We start from the raw sequence: 18,435 nt of genomic DNA on the forward strand, positions 1-18,435 counted from the left end.
ACAGACCCCCTTTCCCCCCCCCCCCCCCCAGGTGTTTCTTCCTTTACAAATGCCATGGTCTGACGGATCTAACAAGTTCCTTGAAAAGCAGGAATGGTGCTTGGAGCATTCTACCTATGTTTTGAAGTCTGCTTGCTGCTCAGATGAAGTAATCCTGCGGCTGAGACTTACAGGAAGGGTCTGGTCAATAGCGTTGCATTTACTGACAGTCACGCAGTTGTGGGGAGTCAGGGTGTCTTAGCTGTCTGTGTACTTCAGGCTTTGATCCAGCTGAACCCAGAAACAGTGGTGGGGCGTGTTAAGTTGTGTCGCAAGAAACAGCAACTTACGCTATGTCAGGAAAGGGAAGGAGGCTCTCGAGAACAATGGGATGGGCATTTCGGCTGTGTGTCACGTGGCCCGCTCCAGAAACCCAAGAAGAGCCGACCAGGTGGCTCTGGGAATAGGCGGGGCCAAAGTCCCACCGTCCAAGGAGGGAAGCCTGACAGAACCGGCCCCCCATGGACCCCCTTCCAGAAATCTTAGTTATTTGTGTCTTTCCTTGTTTCTTACCTGCTGGCTCTATTGGAATGAAAGCCCCCTGAGGACAGGTTTGCTTTGTCGCTCTGTGCCCAGCACCTGGAGCAGAGCCTGGCATGTCACAGGTGCGATACGTGATGTGGCCCAAGGGGTCCATCATCTGAGAGCCACCAGGGGGTCACACTGGTGGCTCTTGAAGCTCAACTTTGGCTCAGTTCTGACTCCTGAGGTTCAGCCTGCATATCCAGTGACCCCTGCGCGTCTGCACCGGGATGACGTGGGCACCCCAAAACCACCCAGTGGCCCCTGCATGTCCCCACCAAGATGATGTGGGCTCCCCGAAACCACCCAGTGGCCCCTGCACATCCCCACCAAGATGATGTGGGCTCCCCGAAACCACCCACTGTGCCCAGAGGAAATGGGCTCCTCCTTGTATTGCCTCTCTTAACGAGCAGCACCACCTTCGACCCAGCTGCTCACACCAGAGCACAGGGTCACCAAGCCCTGGCCGCGCTGCCTCCAGAATGTTCTGGATTCTGTCTGCTTCTCTCCATCCCAGCTTCTGCTCTCCACCTCATACTTCAGCCCCCCCTCCTCGTGTCTACAGTCCCTTGACACGAGTCCTCCAGCTTGCAAGAAGGGGTTATTCTTCACCCGGCACGCAGACCGGGCCCCATCTCCGCTTGCTTACTCCTCCAGATTAGCTTAAGATGCGACGGCCTGACCTCCCAGGTCTGGCTCAGATGTGCTTCTCTCTCTCTCACACTCCCTGCGCCCTGTGTGTTTGTCTCTGTTATAACTACTCGATGTTCCGCTGGTTTCCTTTCTGTACCCCTCAACCCCCACCCCCATTTTGCCAGCATCTACCCCGGTGCCTGCCGCGGAGCAGAAACTCCTCAGATACTGGTTGAGGGAATAATTTAAAGGGTCAAACTATTTCTTCAGAACGTTGTCTGAAGATTTGCAGTCCTTAATTGTTCACGTTGAACTGTGCTCCCCAGAGCGACGCTCTCACTGAAAGAGAACACTCTGGAGCGTTCTAACAACCCGGACTGCAGGAGAACAGAGCATATCGTCCGTTGAGTTGCAGCATTGTGACACCTGTCTGAGCTCTCCTTTTGCTTTCGTATCATTCCATAAAGATGCACCTGCCCGCGTAGACATTTATATGACCCTTAGCATTTCGGGTTCTGCAAGCCGGCACATGCACTTCAGAGGGACCGACGTCCAGAGCCCATGTTTGGTTTACCAGCTGCCCTGCCAGAAATCCCAAACTTTGCACCTGCTATGCACACCCCTTCCCCTCCCGCCCTCCTCTCCTCTGAGGGAGAAGAAACATTGGAGCCCTGGGTTTTCCTCCTTGGCCATCATCAGCATCCCGGATCCCAGATTGTGTCATTTCTCTTCCCCAAAGTTCATTCGTACCGAAGACATGAGATAAACATTTAAATATGTAATTGTTCTGCTGATTCCACCAAATGGTTAAAAAAAGTTAGGACTGCCCTCTTTACCTTCTTCCTCATTTGCCACCAGTTTGTTCTGCATTCTCTAGGCCATTCGGAGAGTATTTTAAGACTCTTTTTATCGGAAATATCCTGCTCACTTCAGCCAGAGCATACTCTCTTTCCACTGGGCCCCCCACCCCCAGCCTCCCTGGGATTAGTTGGTCAGCACCTCAAAAGCCGGCCCCTCCCTGTGTCCCAGGAACCGTGCTGAGTCCCAGGGGTAGAGCCGGGAGCAAATCCGCCAAATAGCTTCCTGATCTTGTGGGCTTCAGAGGATGCCGGGAATGTGGGCATTAAAAGTAATCACACACATAGTCATTGTAGCATAGGTGTGACAAGTACTTTGGAGACAGAGCCCATTGGGCATGAAATGTAGGTTGGGAAGGACCAGGCAGGTCCCAGTTTAGCGAGCAAGAGGAGAGGGCAGTAATGTCATCTAAACCAAGACACTGTCACTGGTCAAGGGGGCACTAATAGCTACACCTGAGCAAAGGTCACACACCGGTGTGGTCACCTAGCTGCAAAGGCAGGTGGGAGCCTGGTAGTTCATGTGAAGGATTCTGGAGTTCGTCTAACCGAGAAACCAAGCATGGCTTGTAAGCATGGAAATGCCACGATCAGGTGCATGTAATAAAAAAAAGTCATCCCGACTCTACGGGCAGGACAGCAGATTGGAAAGGTGTCCCAAGGGGATCTGGGGGGCGGCAGATGAGGTCCTTTGGTCTCAGGCAGCAGGGGTGAGATTAGAGGAAAATGGACAGATTTCATCTGCATGGAGGAGGTGGGGTGGATGGTTGAGGAAGGCCAGTAGGGCAGCCCTTGCCAGGGCGCAGTGAGCGCAGTGTGATTTCCTTCAGGACTTGTTTACGTGGTTCCCTCTAGTCTATTAATTAAAAGGAAGATCAACAGACAAGTTTGGAGGATTAACCTCCCTTCCTGATTCTCTTATTGCCTCTGATCATTGTTCTCAGAGCACTTGTACATTTTAGTTCATAAGTAAGTTAGGATTTTAACTGCGTTAGTCTAGATGGCTTCATCTGTCACTTTGTCACAGATGGATTTTTATATCCTAATGTTGATGGTGAGCATATAGGGGTAGCTTACACTTGGGCACATCTAAGATTTCTTTATTTTAATACACCCCTGATTGAGATTTATATTTATTGCTTGCCGATGATTAGCTACATGAAGAAGTATATCGTCATAGCCTCTGCCACCAGTGTGACTTGGTAAGAACACCTGGGCAAGGCCCCCCAGATGGGGAGTCCCTCTGTGGCCAGCCACCTGCCTCGGGAGGCCTGCGTCCTGCATAGGGATCTGTGGGTGAGAGCCCAGTTCAGTGAATATCTGTCAACAACAGTGACCCCCCCAAGTGTGCGAGAAGAGGTGCAAGGTGTGCTGTTTAAGTCCCAAAACATGTTCCCTCAGCCAGCACTTCCCGGCCCCGGCTCGTGCCCCTAACACACAAATGCAGTTGAGGCTCGGCCCTTCCTGGGTGGCTCCTTTTGGAATAGTGGGGGACCACCTAGCCTTTGAGAAAATACTCCCGTAATGAAACAGCCTCCATCCCTAACTGTAGTGAACAGAGAAATAAATGTCTCTTAAAGGGGGGGGTCCTCTCAGACGGCTGGGAATATTCTGGAATGACCTCAAGGCTCTTGCATAGCTGGCATGTTGCTGTATTCTGAACAGAATTATGATGGTATGTGTAATCTGCTGGAAATTAACCTTGCATGGGGGACTTGCTCTTGCTGCTTGATATTTTTCAGATTTTTTTTTCACAATGAGCATGTATTTATCCCGACCATTTGTGGGGGAGGGGTTTGGGAGAGAAGCATAAATCAGGAAAAGAATCACAACCTTAGCTTCTGAATAACCCTGATCAATGGATTACAGATAAGAACTTAAGCCCTTGTCAGTTGAGTATCTGCGAGACACTTCCAAATTGGTGGAAAGCACAACTGTGACTCTTCAATCTCAGAAGCATCTCCATAATGTCATTTTTTTTTTTTAAGTTGAGAAAGGAGAAAAAGAGACCAAGTGGGAGGTGCTCCCGCCTGTGCGTCCGTGCGACCGAGCTTCCCCGGGTTTTGGGTGCCGACGCATCGCAGAGCCTCCCTGCAAGCCTGCATCGCCTTCTTGCCTCCGTCTATGGCCCCCGACAGGGAATCGTCTTTCACTCTTTGCTAGGATGCGGTCTGGGCCCTCCAGACACAAACCCTTCAGACGCAGAGGCAGTGCCTGGAAGGGTTTATTTTAAGATTTAAATCTTAGGAAGCACATTACCCGTGATATAAAATATTCATTGGCTCATGACACTCCGCTGGAGCTCCATGTTTCATGACTGCCTGCTCTCGCTCTGTTTCCGTGGAACAACTGGCCTGCCTGCAGGTGTGAGTAGGGGCAGTAGGTTGCAAAAGTCCTGGGAGAGAGCTGGCCGCAGAGAGGCCTCTGTGTTTTCAGAACCCACCGAACGGCCCCCCTCCGAGGCGCTCCTCTGGGAGGTTTTACCGCGCGCGATCGGGAAAGCCTGCGCTGTTGTAAATATCCCCATCCGCCCAGCGTTTGAGGATCTAGAAATAAAGTAGCACACCATCATTTTTAAGAACTGCTTTTTAACGCTTGTGCATCAGAAGACAATACAAATCTGGTCCTCTGGGCCCATCATGCTGGTTCCAAGCGAGGACACCACACTGTCAGTTAACATTGAAAAATACCGTTCCTTCCATTCTTCCTTCCCTGCCTGTCCCCTGACTCCCCAACCTTGAGGATCCCAATTGCAAGACTCCTGGGGGAAAAAAAAGAAGTGAAATCTTAGTATTTAGTTAGAAACGCCCCTGGCTTCTCATAGCAAGCTTTAAAAGGACACGCTACTTGGTGGCATTATTTAAGACCTTACAGGCGTGGCCGCTCCAGCCTGATCCTGTGGGGCTGCTCCAGTCCGTGTATTGTAGGTCTCCCGGTGTTGGCAGCCCAGCCGGTGCCCAGGCCCCTCCAGAGAGAACTCTGTAACCTCAGGATCCCCTCTGCACATTTTCAGTTTACCTTCATAAAACATTTTCCGTCTCACGAAAGAATCAGCCGCCAGCACCCGAACAAGACAGAGGATGAACTAGGGCTTCGGCCGAGATACAACGCCTGTGGGTCGCAGATGCCCTCCTGCCTCCCCGCTGGGTGCAGGGCCAGAGCTGGTCCCGAAGCAGCCCGGGGCCTAGAGGCCGAGGGACAGTTCTGCTCTGCCCAGCATGGTGACTGTGAACCAGACAGGCCCTCCTCGGCCAGCTTCAGACAGACGTGGCGCCTGATGAGCTTCCCCGTCGTAGGTCTGCGAGCTGAGGAATCACCTACATTTTAAAGAAAGGCAGATGTGACGAGATGGGCATCTGAGGCCGGCTGCCACTTTCGCGGGCCACCCTCCGCTTCCAGGCTCTCCCTGCCCATTCCCTTCCTGGTCCCTCGTCCCAATGTGGGAGCTCTCGAGCTGGGACTTGGGGATCCTGGGTTCCCTGGCGTGGGGAGGTGTGTCGCCTCGTCCCCCCATAGCCATAACCGGGGTGGTCCTGGCACACTTGATATCTAGACAGCTTTTCATCAGTTGCTCATCAGCATGCTAATTGCTGTATGACTAATTATGCCCTGAATTCCAGTTGATTTTCTTAATGAGACAGCTGGGTTAATTATGTAATCGTATGATTACATTAGCCTAGAGTGCCCCGGCGAAAAGTAGCGTCTGCCACGCTGTGATGTCATCGCAGGGATAGCACTCACAAGGGGCACATTCACCCTCCGATGGCGGCGGCGGCCCCGTTGCCCACAGAGCTCTCTGCGCAGACATGCGCTTGAATTCAGCGAGATCATTCTTTCCAGTCCTTACAGTGTGTATTTGGAGAGGCCGCTCACCACTAGCCTGTCCACACCCTCCCTGGCACACCTCGGCCCCAGCAAATCGGAAGCCCCACTTCCCAGCCTCTGCCGCTCTCCAGGAAGTCCGGCAGCATCATCCTCCTTCTAGAAGTTGCATGCACCACGATTGCCGCGTTTTATCAGAGTGCGCCATCGCATCCTTTATAGTGATTTGGAGAATCCAAAATGAAAGCAAGACCGGGGAAGTCAGTTTACGGAAAGTCTAAAGAGCGTAGACTGGCCCCAACTTTATCTCCGTCTTCCCTGTACATGTACTATTCATACCATCTTTCTACCCTGATCTTCACACACCTCCTACTGCACTGAGAAAATCCCCGTCAGAGGAGGGGGACATCTTCAGCCACTGGCCACCTCTCTACTCCCCATGACAGCAAGACTCTGAGAGTCAGTTATGCCTGCTGTTCACCTCCCGGCCCCCACTACCAGCTGTGACATCCCCTCAACATCGCGGCTACCTCTCTTCCTTGCCAGACTCCAAATGGGGGCAGATTCCAGGCTCTGCTTAGCCTTTTTCTTTTCATCATTTATATTCTCTCCCTAAGTAACTTTTTATTTTATTTTATTTTTTTATTTTAAGAGAGCAAGAAAGAGATCATGAGCAGGGCAGGGGCAGATAGAGAGGGAGAAAATCCAAAGCAAGCTCTGCACTCAGCCCAGAGCTCAGTGCGGGGCTTGATCTCATGAACCATGAGATCATGACCTGAGCTGAAATCAAGAGTCCAACTCTCAACCTGACTGAGCCAGCCAGGTACACCTCCCTGAGCAACTTCCAGTGTGTGTTATGCTCCCAAATTCCACATGATCACAAGAGCAGAGTAGAACAGTTGATTTCCGCCCCCCACCCCCACTCCCAACCAACCCTCAGGGAAGGGAAAGAACATCACTCTGGGAATCAGCCTACGATCCTTTCTTTCCCTCATAAGTCCTTCTGACCCTGCCTCCTGAGTGTATCCAGCAGCCAGACAGGTCTAAGTCAGTGGTCTCCAAATTTCTTTTGTTCATGTACCCTACATCTTACCAAAATCATACCCACATTATACCCTCTTACTTAAATGATACACATGTGTAATTACAGAACCGTATTAAATACATTATAAACCATATGCTAGTAATTATAAGGATGTGGTGAAAAATAAAAACAACTTCATATTTGTATTTTATCAGCAGTACAAAAACTTTGCTCTCACAAAAAAAATCATACTTTGAAGTCAACTTGATTGAGGCATAAATTGCATACGATAAAATGCACCCATTTTAGGTATACAATTTGATAGTGTGGTCACCCTCATAGCCCGGATGTGGAACATGTCCATCACTGCCAAAGTGCCCTGATGACCCCCGACCCCCACAACCACTGACCTGCTTTTGGTTGCTTTTGATGAGATTCGCCATTTCTGGCATTTCGCATAAATGGAGGCTTGTGGGTACGTTCCCTAATGTGTCTGGCTTCCTCCCCTCAGCATGGTGTGCTGGGGATTCATCCGTGCCATTCGTCTGTATCATAGTCCTTTCCTTTTCGTTGCAAAACAGTGTTCCTCTCTATGGGATACAGCGACATGCTTATCCATCTGTCCGCTGACGGACATTGGCGTTGTTTCCAGCGTGAAGCTGTTGTGTTTGACGCACTGTACTCATTCATGAGCAGCTGTTATGTGGACCTGTATTTTATTTTTTTAATTAATTTATTTTATTCATTTTGAGAGAGAGCACGCACAAGTGGGAGAGGAACAAAGCGGGGGGGAGGGCACAGAGAGAATCCCAAGCAGGCTTCGCAATGTCAGAGCCCAGCGCGGGGCTTGAACCCTCAAACCACAAGATGGTGACCTGAGCCGGAATCAAGAGTCAGATGCTTGACCGACTGAGCCTCCCAGGTGCCCCTGGACATACATTTTAAACAGGCTAGAATTTAGGGCTAGAATTGCTTTGACCTACGGTAGGTCGTGGTTAGCTTGATAAGAAACTGCCAAACTGTTTTTTCAAAGTAGTGCTGTTCTTTTTTATACCCAGCTAGAAACCAGTAGGTGTTCCACTGGCCCCATGTCCTCTCCATCAGTTGTTCTTATCAGTCTCTTGTCAGCCTCTTTCAGCATCGCATATTTTGTTGTGATTTTAATTTGCATTTTCCTTTTTTTTTTAATTTTTTTTTAATTTGCATTTTCCTTATGACTGATGATGTGGACTATTTTTTCATGTGCCTTTTGATCTTTCTTAGATCTTCACTAGAGCTTAAAATCTTTTGCCCAGTAAAAAAAAAATGGATTGTCATACTGAGTTGTAAATATTTTACATATTCTAGATACAAATCCTTTGTCAAATATATGCATTGCAAATGTTTTCTCCCCGTGTGAGGATAAGTCTTTAATAAAGTCCAAGTTATTATAATTATTTTTTTGGCTATTCCTTCCTATGTTCTAAGGAATTACTGCCTTAGTTACAATTTTTTTCTCTTGTGTTTTTTGAATGAAGTTGTATGATTTTATCTTTTACCTCTAGGCCTGTAAACATTTTGAGTTAACTTTCATGTATGGTGTGAGGTTGGGGCCAAGTTTCATTGAAAATTAATGGATGTTATGTGTGTGAGATATTTTTCTGGAGTCTCTAATTTCATTGATCTGTGTATTCTTATGTTAATGTCATACTGTCTTGGTTACTATAGCTTATCAGTCTTAAAATCAGGTAATATAAGTCCTTTATCTTTGGTCTTCTTTTTCAAAAATTGTTTTGGCTAGGTGAATTTCAATATAAACTATAGATTTAGCTTGTCAATTTTTACAAATGTGTTTCCAAGGATTTTTGTCAGGGCTCTGCTATATCTGTAGATAATCTGAGGAAAATTGATAACACTATCAAATCTTTCTGTTCAAGCATGGTTTATTTATTTGGGTCTTCTGTAATTTCCCTCAGCAATACTTTATAGCTTTCAGCATACAGGCCTAGCACATATCTTGGGTCCAGCATATCCCCAAGTTGGTGATGTTTTTGGATGATATAGTAAATAGGATTTGCCTCATAATCTTCCTTTCCAGTTGGCACTTTTATATAGCAATGCAGTTAATTTTTAGGGGTGGTTGCGAGGCTCAGTCGGTTGAGCGTCCAACTCTTGATTTCAGCTCAGGTCATGATCTCCCAGTTCATGGGATCGAGACCCACGTTGAGTTCCACACTGACAGCATGGAGCCTGCTTGGGATTCTGTCTCTCTCCTCTCTCTCTATGCCCTTCCCCCTCCTCATGCTCTCTATCTCAAAGATAAGTAAATTTAAAAAAAAGAAATGCAGTAAATTTTTATATAATAATACTGTGTGGCCTTTTCAAACTCACTCTCGAAGTCTTTTTGCAGATCCCTTAAGATTTTCCATCTTGACTGTTCCTCGTGCTCTTGAAGAGATTGTGTGCTTTGTAGTTGTTGGATGACATGTTCCATAAATATCAGTCAGGTCAAATTGGTGGACAGTGCTAACAGAAGTTTTCTGTATCCATATTGGTTGATATTAACTGTGGGGTTATTTTGTAGACTCTCTTTATAAGGTTAAGAAAATGCACTTCCTATTCCTAGTTTGCTGAGAGTTTTTGTCTTGAGTGAATATTGAATTTTGCCAAATGTTTTCCTCCATCTATAGAGATGATCATACGATTTTTCTCCTTTTGTTCTCTTAATATGGTGAAATCATTTGATTGATTGTCTAATGTTATCCAGCCTAATATTCCTAGGATAAATCTTAACTTGGTTATGGTGTATTATGCTTTTTAGAATGTGCTGGATTCAATTTGCTAATATTTTATTAAGGACTTTCACATTTAAGTTCATAAGGGATATAGGACTCTAGTTTTTTGCTTGTTTGGCTGTTTTTGGTTTTGTTTTCCCTTTTAAACTCTTTACTGAGTTTTAGTATCAAGATAACATTGGTCTTATAAGATGAATTGAGAAGTGCTGCCTCTTCCTCTATTTGCTGAAAGAGTTTATGGAAGATATCTGTTATTCTTCTCTAAAACTTCTCTAGTTCACCAGTGAATCTGTCTGGGCCTCGGGTTTCTTTGGTGCAAGGTTTTTCATTACAGATTTAACTTCTTTAACATCTATGTGGCTATTAAGACTTTTTATTTCCTCTTGGGTCAGTTTTGGTAATTTTTTTTTTTAATTTTTTCTTTTTAATGTTTTTTATTTTATTTCTAGGAGAGAGAGACAGCATGAGCAGGGGAGGGTCAGAGAGAGAGGGAGTCACAGACTGAAACAGGCTCCAGGCTCTGAGCTGGCAGTCAGCACAGAGCCTGACGCGGGGCTCGAACCCATGAACCGCGAGATCATGACCTAAGTGAAAGTCGGACGCTTAACCAACTAAGCCACCCAGGCGCCCCAGTTTTGGTAATTTTTCAAGGAATGATCCATTTCATGTAAATTATCCAGTTTATTGGTGTAATATTTTGATGTTTATTGATATTCATAATATTTTGTTATATTTCAGATATCTGTAGGATGTGTAGTGATGCCCCCTTTTTCTTTCCTGATCTTAGAGAATTTGTGGATTCTCTCATTTATCCTTTGATCATTCTGGCTAGAGGCTTATCAGTTGTAATGATTATTTTCTTTTCTTTTTTTTTTTTTTTTTACAGTTTATTGTCAAATTAGTTTCCACATAACACTCAGTGCTCTGTAATGATTATTTTCTTAAGAACCAGCTTCTGCTTGCCTTACTTTTTCCTCCCCACCCCCACCCCTGTTTAAGTTTTACTACTCTCTGCTCTTATTATTTACTAATTTGTACTAACTTTGTGTTTTATTCACTCTTTATAAGGTTTCTTAAAGTGGGGATGGGAGGTTAGGTCATTGATTTATTCCATTGTGGTTATAAGATATGCATTGTATGATTTCTGTTCTGTTGAATTTATCAAGACTTTACTTTACGATCTAGTGTATGTTCTCTCCCAGTGAGTGTGTGCACTTGAAGAGAATGCACATTCTGTAGTTTTTGAGTGAAAGTGTTCTATACATGGCAATCAGGTCAGGTTTGTTGATAGTGTTGTTCAAGCCTTTCATATCCATACTGATTTTAAATCTAGTTGTCCTGTTAGAACAGAGTTTGGAAACCTTCATTATTATGGATTTTTTTTTTCTCCTTTCAGTTCTTTCAGTTTTTGATTCATGTTTTTGAAGCTTTGTTTTTTTGGGGTCTATATGTCTTTAGGATTGTCATAGCTTGTCAATGATTTGGTTCTCTTTTAAGTTTGTACAGTGATTTTCTTTATCCCTAGTAATATTTCATGTCCTAAAGTTTCCTTTTATTTTAATGTAGGTACTCTAGTTTTCTTTTGATTAGCGTTTTCACATTATATCTTTTCCTGTCCTTTTCCTATTAACCTATTTTTGTTATTATGTTTAAGTTGCATTTCTGGTAAACAATTATGCCTTCCTTTATTATCTAGTCCAATAGTCTGTTAGATCTTTTACATTTGATTCAATTATGGTAAAGTTGAGTTTAACTCTTCCATCTCACTGTTTGTTTTCTACTTGTGTTTCCTGTTTTTGTTATATTTTCCTACTTTCATTTGATTGAACATTTTTATAATCTTATTTTATATCCCCCATTGTCTCCTTAGCTATAACTCTGTCTTATTTTCTTAGTGATTACTTAGGGTTTACAGTCAGCATCTTTAGTTTATTACACTATACCTTCAAATAATATTATACTACTTTTACACACAATGTAAGAATCCTCTAGTACACTTATTTTCTCTCTCTAGTCCTTTGTGTATCACTATTCATTTTACTTCTATATCTGTTATAACCCTATAATATGGTTTTACTATTTTTGCTTTTTTTTTTCCACGTTAACAAAATATGGAACATTCATGAATTTGTGTGTCATCCTTGCATGGGGCCATGCTATCTTTCCTGTCTCATTCCATGTGCTCCCGAAGTGAGTACTACTATTTTTGCTTTTAAATAGTCTTTTAAGGAAATTTAAAATGAGAAAAATAGTATTTTATTTTCACCTGTACATTTATCGTTTCTGGTGTTGTTTATTCCTTTGTGCGCATCCAGGTTTCCATCTGGCACCATTTTCTTAAATTTTTCTTATAGTATAGGCACACTGACAGTGAATTCTGCCAGCTTTTGTTCATCTAAAAATGGGCAGTGAGAAACCTCTACCATACATTTCTGAAAGATACTTTTGTTGGGTATAAAACTGTATGTTGACAATTTGGGGCTTTGTTTTTTGTTTTTTGTTTTTGTCTTTTTCCTCAGGACCGACTCACTTTATTTCTGACAAGAGATCTCCAGTTGGTCTTATCTTTCCTCCCCTGTATGGAATGAGACTTTTCTTTGGCTTTTAAGATTGCCTTTTGATTCTTTTTTCCAGCAGTTTGATCATGCTTATTAGTGTTCTGCGTTTATCATGTTTGTAGTTTGTTGCATTTCTTGGAGTTTTAGGTTTATAGCCTTTACCAAATTTGGAAAATTTCACCACTGTTTCTTCAAATACACCCCCTGCTCCTCTCCAGGACAGTTATGTTAGATTGCCTGATACCATTCCGCAGGTTGTAGAGGTTTTAGTAACTTTTTTTTTCAGTTTTTTTCTTCATGTTTCTGTTCAGACAGTTTCTGTGATCTAGTCTTTGAGTTTACTAAGCTTTTTTCTTTTGCAGTGTCTAATCTGGTGTTAGCCAGTCTAGGGAATTTTATTTTTCATTTCTGACATTGTATTTTGAGCTCTAGAATTCCATTTGATTCTTCTTTGTATCTTTCATTCCTGTCCTTACTGTGTTCCTATTTTTCTTTAAATCCTCAAGTAAACTTATAATAGCTGTTTTAGTCTTTGTCAGAAAATCCCATTATCTCTTGTCATTTCTAGTTCTGCTCCTATTAGCTATCTACCCCTCCCCCCCATATTATCCTGCCTCTTTGCATTTTTGCAGTAAATTTTAGTGGTTGAGGCATTTTTGTGAAGGATGTTGTCTCTGCCCAAAAGTTTATTTTTTATAATGTTTATTTATTTTTGAGAGAGAGAGAGACAGAGTATGAGCAGGGTAGGGGCAGAGAGAGGGGGAGACACAGAATCCAAAGCAGAATCCAGGCTCTGAGCTGTCAACACAGAGTGCAATGCGCGCTCAAACCCACGAGTGGTGAGATTATGACCTGAGCTAAAGTCGGGTGCTTAACCAGCTGAGCCACCCAGGCACCCCTGAGTAAGTTGCGACAAGGTGGGCATGTTTCCAAATATCTGCTTTAAAATGCTGTTGCTATAGCAGGAGTGTCTTTCAAGAAGTGGCTTTTTTTTCCCCACTAAGTATTAAATCATCACATCTACTTCAAAGACATAGTTTATGCGTTTGCTTTTTCAGAAATGTCTCTCAGGCAGCAATTACCGATAGCCATCTGCCATAAGTGAGCAGGGCAGCTAATTTGGAACACTCCGCTTTGCAGAAGAAAAGTGTATAACTCGCCTTTAAGCGTAAAACTGTTAAATACTTTGCCACTGAACTGACAAAACTGGTTTTGGTCCAGCGTCCTGCAGTTTTCTTCTCATGCCTCCGCAGCTCACCTCACAAGAAGCCTCTTCTCTGGTGGGTTTTCCCATCGGGAGCAGAGTTGAATACAGACTTGGTTCAGACAGTGTATTTTTAAGAGACCAACGTGCTACCTACCGCACCAGGAGGGCACTTCCAATGTGGTGTTTTCCACTCCAGAATTCAGTTTGATTCTTCTTCATGTCTTCTGTTTCTCTCCTTAACTTCGTTCACATTCTTCTTTAGATCCTTGAGCACAGGCCTCACTGACGACATGGCCCTGGTTATTCTCTCTCCCCTTCATTGCAGCCTTACCGGCTTGCCTCTGTGCATTGAATTTGCCACGTTCACACCCACCCCTGGGCCTTTGCACTGCCCTTCCTTCTGCCAAGAGGCTTCAAAGTCTGTCCCCTTTGCCACGCAGATCTTAATCTCGGCGTCACCTCTTCCAGGAGGCCCTCCCTGTCCATCTGTCCCCAGGACCCATTGCCTGTTCCCATATCCCATTTCCTCTCTTACTCCTGCTTGGCAGTACTTGAAAGTATTCTGTTTTAGTTTTGCTTTTTTGTTGGTTTCCTTCACTGCAGTAGAATGTCAAGCCTTGACAGCAAGGATTTTGTCTTTTTGCGACCGTGTTCTCCCCCCACCGCCAGCACCTAGAACATTCCTGACGTCACAGAACATACATGGGCACCGGCGTCAGACTAAAGTGCTCACTCCTTGGGACGTGCTGGCACTTCCCTGCTCCTTGATCTCCCCCTTGCTGCGTCTTCCACAAGGACTGAGTGCACCACGGCCTCCATGGGTCTAAATTCTGTCTCCTCTTTAAAAAAATTTAAAGAAAGTTTACCTTTGCCAGTTTCTCCATCTGGGAGTGGCCTTCCCCTCATCTGATCTTCAGTGTGGCCCCTCCTTGCTTTCCCTTCGTCATTCGTGAACTTGGTTCCTCTCTACCGTGAGGCTTGGTCCCGGCTGATTCAGCTGAATGTCCAGCCCAGTGCGTCAGCCAGGCCAGGCTGGGAGCAGAGCGATGCATAGGAAATACTTGTTAAATTAGTACTTGAAAAGACCATATAATTTAGGTGACTGGTTCTTCAGGAAGCAGAAATCTTAGTTAGAATGGTGCGTGCCTGTTTGCCTCGCCGACGTCTCTCCTTCCTGCTGTCCCCGAGTGGGAGGCCATTGCCCCCTCTCCCCTCTGTGATGGCCGGAATTAATGAGGCCATGTTTCATGTACTTAGGAGAAGAAGAAGACGCTGCATAAGTACAGGTGATGGTATTGTTGTTGTTTGTTGTAATTGCGTTCTGAGGCCAGGGTTGCGTAATCAGCCACACGATGCCTCCAGGAGAGCTTGAGGAACTAACTCTTGGATGGCCGTACAACACCTTGCACGTTTGTCACGTTGGGCGGACGGAACTGGGACATTAAAGTGTGTTGAGTTGGACGAGGCCCGGCAGCGGGGTCACAGGACTTTGTGCGATCCTGTCCCTTGCTTGGCCTCCCCCAGACACTTCCCTAATTAAGTTGCTGAGGTTGGAGGCTTCCGTTCAGAAAGAGACCCAAAGAAAGAGACCCAGCGATACTTGTGTGGGGCTTAATGGCATCGGGAGTCATTAACAAGACAAAAAGCCGTGATTTCCCCTAGATTAACATGCAGGTTGGGGTTTGGCGAGCCGGGATTCATTGTTTTGGTCTCGAGCCCAAACATGCTAGAGTCATTATATTGTCATGTGGTAATTAGCTGTTCCTTTAATACAAGTAATAAAAATTAAGCCTAGGAGGTACTTTAGCAATGCCTTTTACATAATCCAAAACAATATTCAAATGCTGTAGGCATGTAGGCACCCAACTGCACTGTAGTAAAGTTTGAGGCTTAATGCTTAGGGATGTTGGAACGTTCAGTTCATTCTTTATTCTGTGACCAGTTTTGCTACTTAGGCATTAACCTTTAATAATGTTAAATGAAATATACATGCCTAATGAATAATTATGAGATTACTAGAATTTTCATTTACAATAGAAGGCTTTGAAAATCCGTCTAAAGGTCTAGTTACCATTCACTTGATAATGTGCGTGTTATTTTTATATGTCACTGAGTCCCTCACTCAGTCGAAGGAGGGAAGCTATTTCCTATTCGAAGCAGACACAGTGAGTCCTGGCCTTTTAAAAGGAATGGGCTAGAAAAGTTGTCGAGAGAAATTTTAGGGAAGGCGAGGGCAGTATACTAGCTTGGCTCTTCAGAAATATAATTTGTACTGGCAGTTGTGCCACGAAGCCTACATGCGCGAGCGTTAATAGAATTTTATCTGAGTGCAGCAGTTCTCCCTCTCCTCAATCCCTCTCTGACCTCGGTGTCAAGTTCACGTTGTAGCTGTATATGAAGGTGGCCCTGGGCAGGCTGTTTGTTTCCCGCAGGCCAGTGGCCCAGTGCGAGGCCGTAGGGAGGACGGTGAAAAAGGGAGAGGGTGGGGAGAGTGTGGGGCACAGAGGAGGGAACTCAAGAAAGACACCGAAATGAACAAACACAAGCAAAAAACTGCACCTGGAATGTTCTAAGGAATCCAGTCCCTAATGTTATTACTACCCCTACTTCGAAGGAACCATCTCCCCAAAATAGCTTTTGAAATCTAAGTTAATGTAAATATTTTAATGCCGATTAAAATAAGAATGAAAAGCCACAAATGAGAGAGTGGTGTAGTCATAAACTGTATATACACACATGGAATAAATGCCCAGCGGCCAGGGGCATCATGTGATGGGCAGTGTTGCGTTAAGCCCCACACGCAGGCCCACTGTTGCGCTGGACGCATCCCAGAGCCTGCCTTTTGTAAACTCTGCAAGACGTTGGCATCTCGCGGAGTTCCTGGCTCCCAGCAGACTGGCCGACTGAGGCACGGGAGATCCGTCCTCGCTTCCAGGAACTGAGGGTGGTCTGAAAAATTAATGACTCTGGTATTTGAAAATTAAGTGAGCTCTTGAATATATACCCTTGTGGATCCACCAGCCTTGGTGTTTAGCATTCCTCAACCAGAGACTAAATCTCCGCAGCCACCTCACAAGTGATGCTGGCGTCCATACCAGAAATATCTTCAATAATCTCCCCTAAGCCCGGCCGACTTAGAGACTTCTCTCTGTGGGGCAGAGTGCTCCACGGGTGCCCAGCAGGTGGGCCAGACGTGCCTTTCAGGCAGAAGGAAAAACAAGAGATCCGAACGACGCCAGAGGAACATTTAAGGCTTCTCTGTTTCGGGCAGAATTAATGATAAAGTCAAAGCCCAAGAGTCCGTATTTTCAATTCCGTGTGTCTGCAGTCTCTAATTTTAGGTTAAAATTCATTTTTTTGTAAGTAAATCTGATGGCAGACAGTACATCGGATTCGCCACGGGGCCTCACGTAACTACCCCGATGCTGTCGCCTCCGGTCCCTACTATAATCAGGAGTGCGGTGCCCCCTCCCCTGCCCTGCTGGCTGTGGCGCCTTCTCAAACGCCGTCCATCCTGCGGGTGCGGCTCTAGGTACAGGCTTGACTTTCCCGGGGCTGCTCCGCTTGCCATCACCACATGCATCCCCTTCCTGTCCGTCAAATCAAGGACCGAGCAGTCCTTCGAGTGTCACACCACATGGGAACAGCGGGCAAATCCCAGCCGTTTCAGGCTACGTCTAGGGTCTGGCCCTGGGGGTTGGGTCTGTACCTCCAGCCAGCCTGCTGTGGGGCCCTGGGCTCTGCTGGGGGGTTGTGGGGGGCAGGGGTGCCCTGGGCCCTGGTAAGGGGTGGCAGCCCCAGGGAAGCCAGTGGGGGACGCCGACTCCCTGGGCACCCTGGCTGGCCTGCCCTGAGCCTCCGTGTGACCGTGAAAGTGGCTTGTCTGTGTCCAGAGTGGGGGTGATGCACGCTGTCCTCTCCCACAGATCCCGTGCCGGCTCTGGACCTCGGGCAGCAGCTCCAGCTCAAAGTGCAGCGTCTGCACGACATTGAAACGGAGAACCAGAAACTTCGGGAAACTCTGGAAGAATACAACAAGGAATTCGCTGAAGTGAAAAACCAAGGTGGGTGGGAGATACGCTGTGCCCTGTGCTCTGTCCTGTCTTCTTTTTCTTTCTTCCCTGCTGCTCGTTGCCTCCCACACTGTTGGGACAGCCCGCCCCAGGCTACATGGCACGGGGCGGGGCGGGGAGGGGGGGAGCCTCGCAGCTGTTGGAGAGAGAGGACGACGATGCTTAGCTGTTTGGAGGTAGAAGTTTCCTCCGCGCTGTTACTGCGCATCGCCCAGGGACAGACAGGCCAGGATTCTTTAACGGTCTTCCTGGATTGTCCTGTGATAGACTCCACCTTGCAAAAGGCTGCCGTGTTCCCCGTGGGCGACAGCTGTCAGGGAGCCAGCCTGTGATCAGAGGGCCACGTCGGGCAAGTCAGGTAGTCATGGCTGGCGGGACGGGAAGGCTCCAGGCCCGTCCTTCAAGGCCGTGTGCTTAAGCACCTCTGTGCCCTTGTCAGCGGCGCCTGTTTGTTACGCGGTTAATGAGAGAAAACAGCCCCGTGGTGTGGCTGCCCGGCTTTTCCTGCCGGGGAAGAACAAAGCTCCCCCTGCACCTAAACTCCAGATGCGTCCAGAATCCGGAGCCCGCCGGCCTCCTCCTCTCGACAGATCACAGCTCCTTCTCGCAGTAGCTGCGGGCCCCTCTGCCCGCTCCACCGAAAAGTCTGCCTGCTCGTTTGTGTTTTCTTGGGGGGCCGGGGGACAAAGGCGCCGGGTGCGGGAGGCCGACCACCTGGGTGACTGGGAGGGCTTCCTCCTAGCAGGCCTTCTGTCTAATATGCCCCGAGGGCTGGGCACAGGCTTACTTGTTGAGGGTCCTTGAAGTGTCCTTGGGCTCTAAGACCACTGGAGACAGGCTTTGAGGGACAATCCTGAGGACCCCCCTTTCCTCGGTGGGGGAGTTGGGGGGGGACAGGACAGTGGAGGCCACGCCTCCATCCGGCT

At 46.5% G+C, this 18,435-nt stretch overlaps 1 protein-coding gene across 1 annotated transcript in view; it reads left to right on the forward strand.

Annotated features, from left to right (window-relative positions):
• The window catches only part of CUX1 (cut like homeobox 1), a 355,101-nt gene that overhangs the window by 191,400 nt on the left and 145,266 nt on the right, over positions 1–18,435 (forward strand). Inside the window, exon 5 of the mRNA XM_077777955.1 lies at positions 17,363–17,500. Within this exon, the coding sequence (XP_077634081.1) occupies positions 17,363–17,500 (138 nt within the window). The remainder of the gene's footprint in view (positions 1–17,362; positions 17,501–18,435) is intronic.

This window comes from Crocuta crocuta, unplaced genomic scaffold (assembly GCF_008692635.1).
Source record: "Crocuta crocuta isolate KB4526 unplaced genomic scaffold, BGI_CrCroc_1.0 scaffold217, whole genome shotgun sequence".
In the NCBI taxonomy this organism is placed as follows: domain Eukaryota; kingdom Metazoa; phylum Chordata; class Mammalia; order Carnivora; family Hyaenidae; genus Crocuta; species Crocuta crocuta.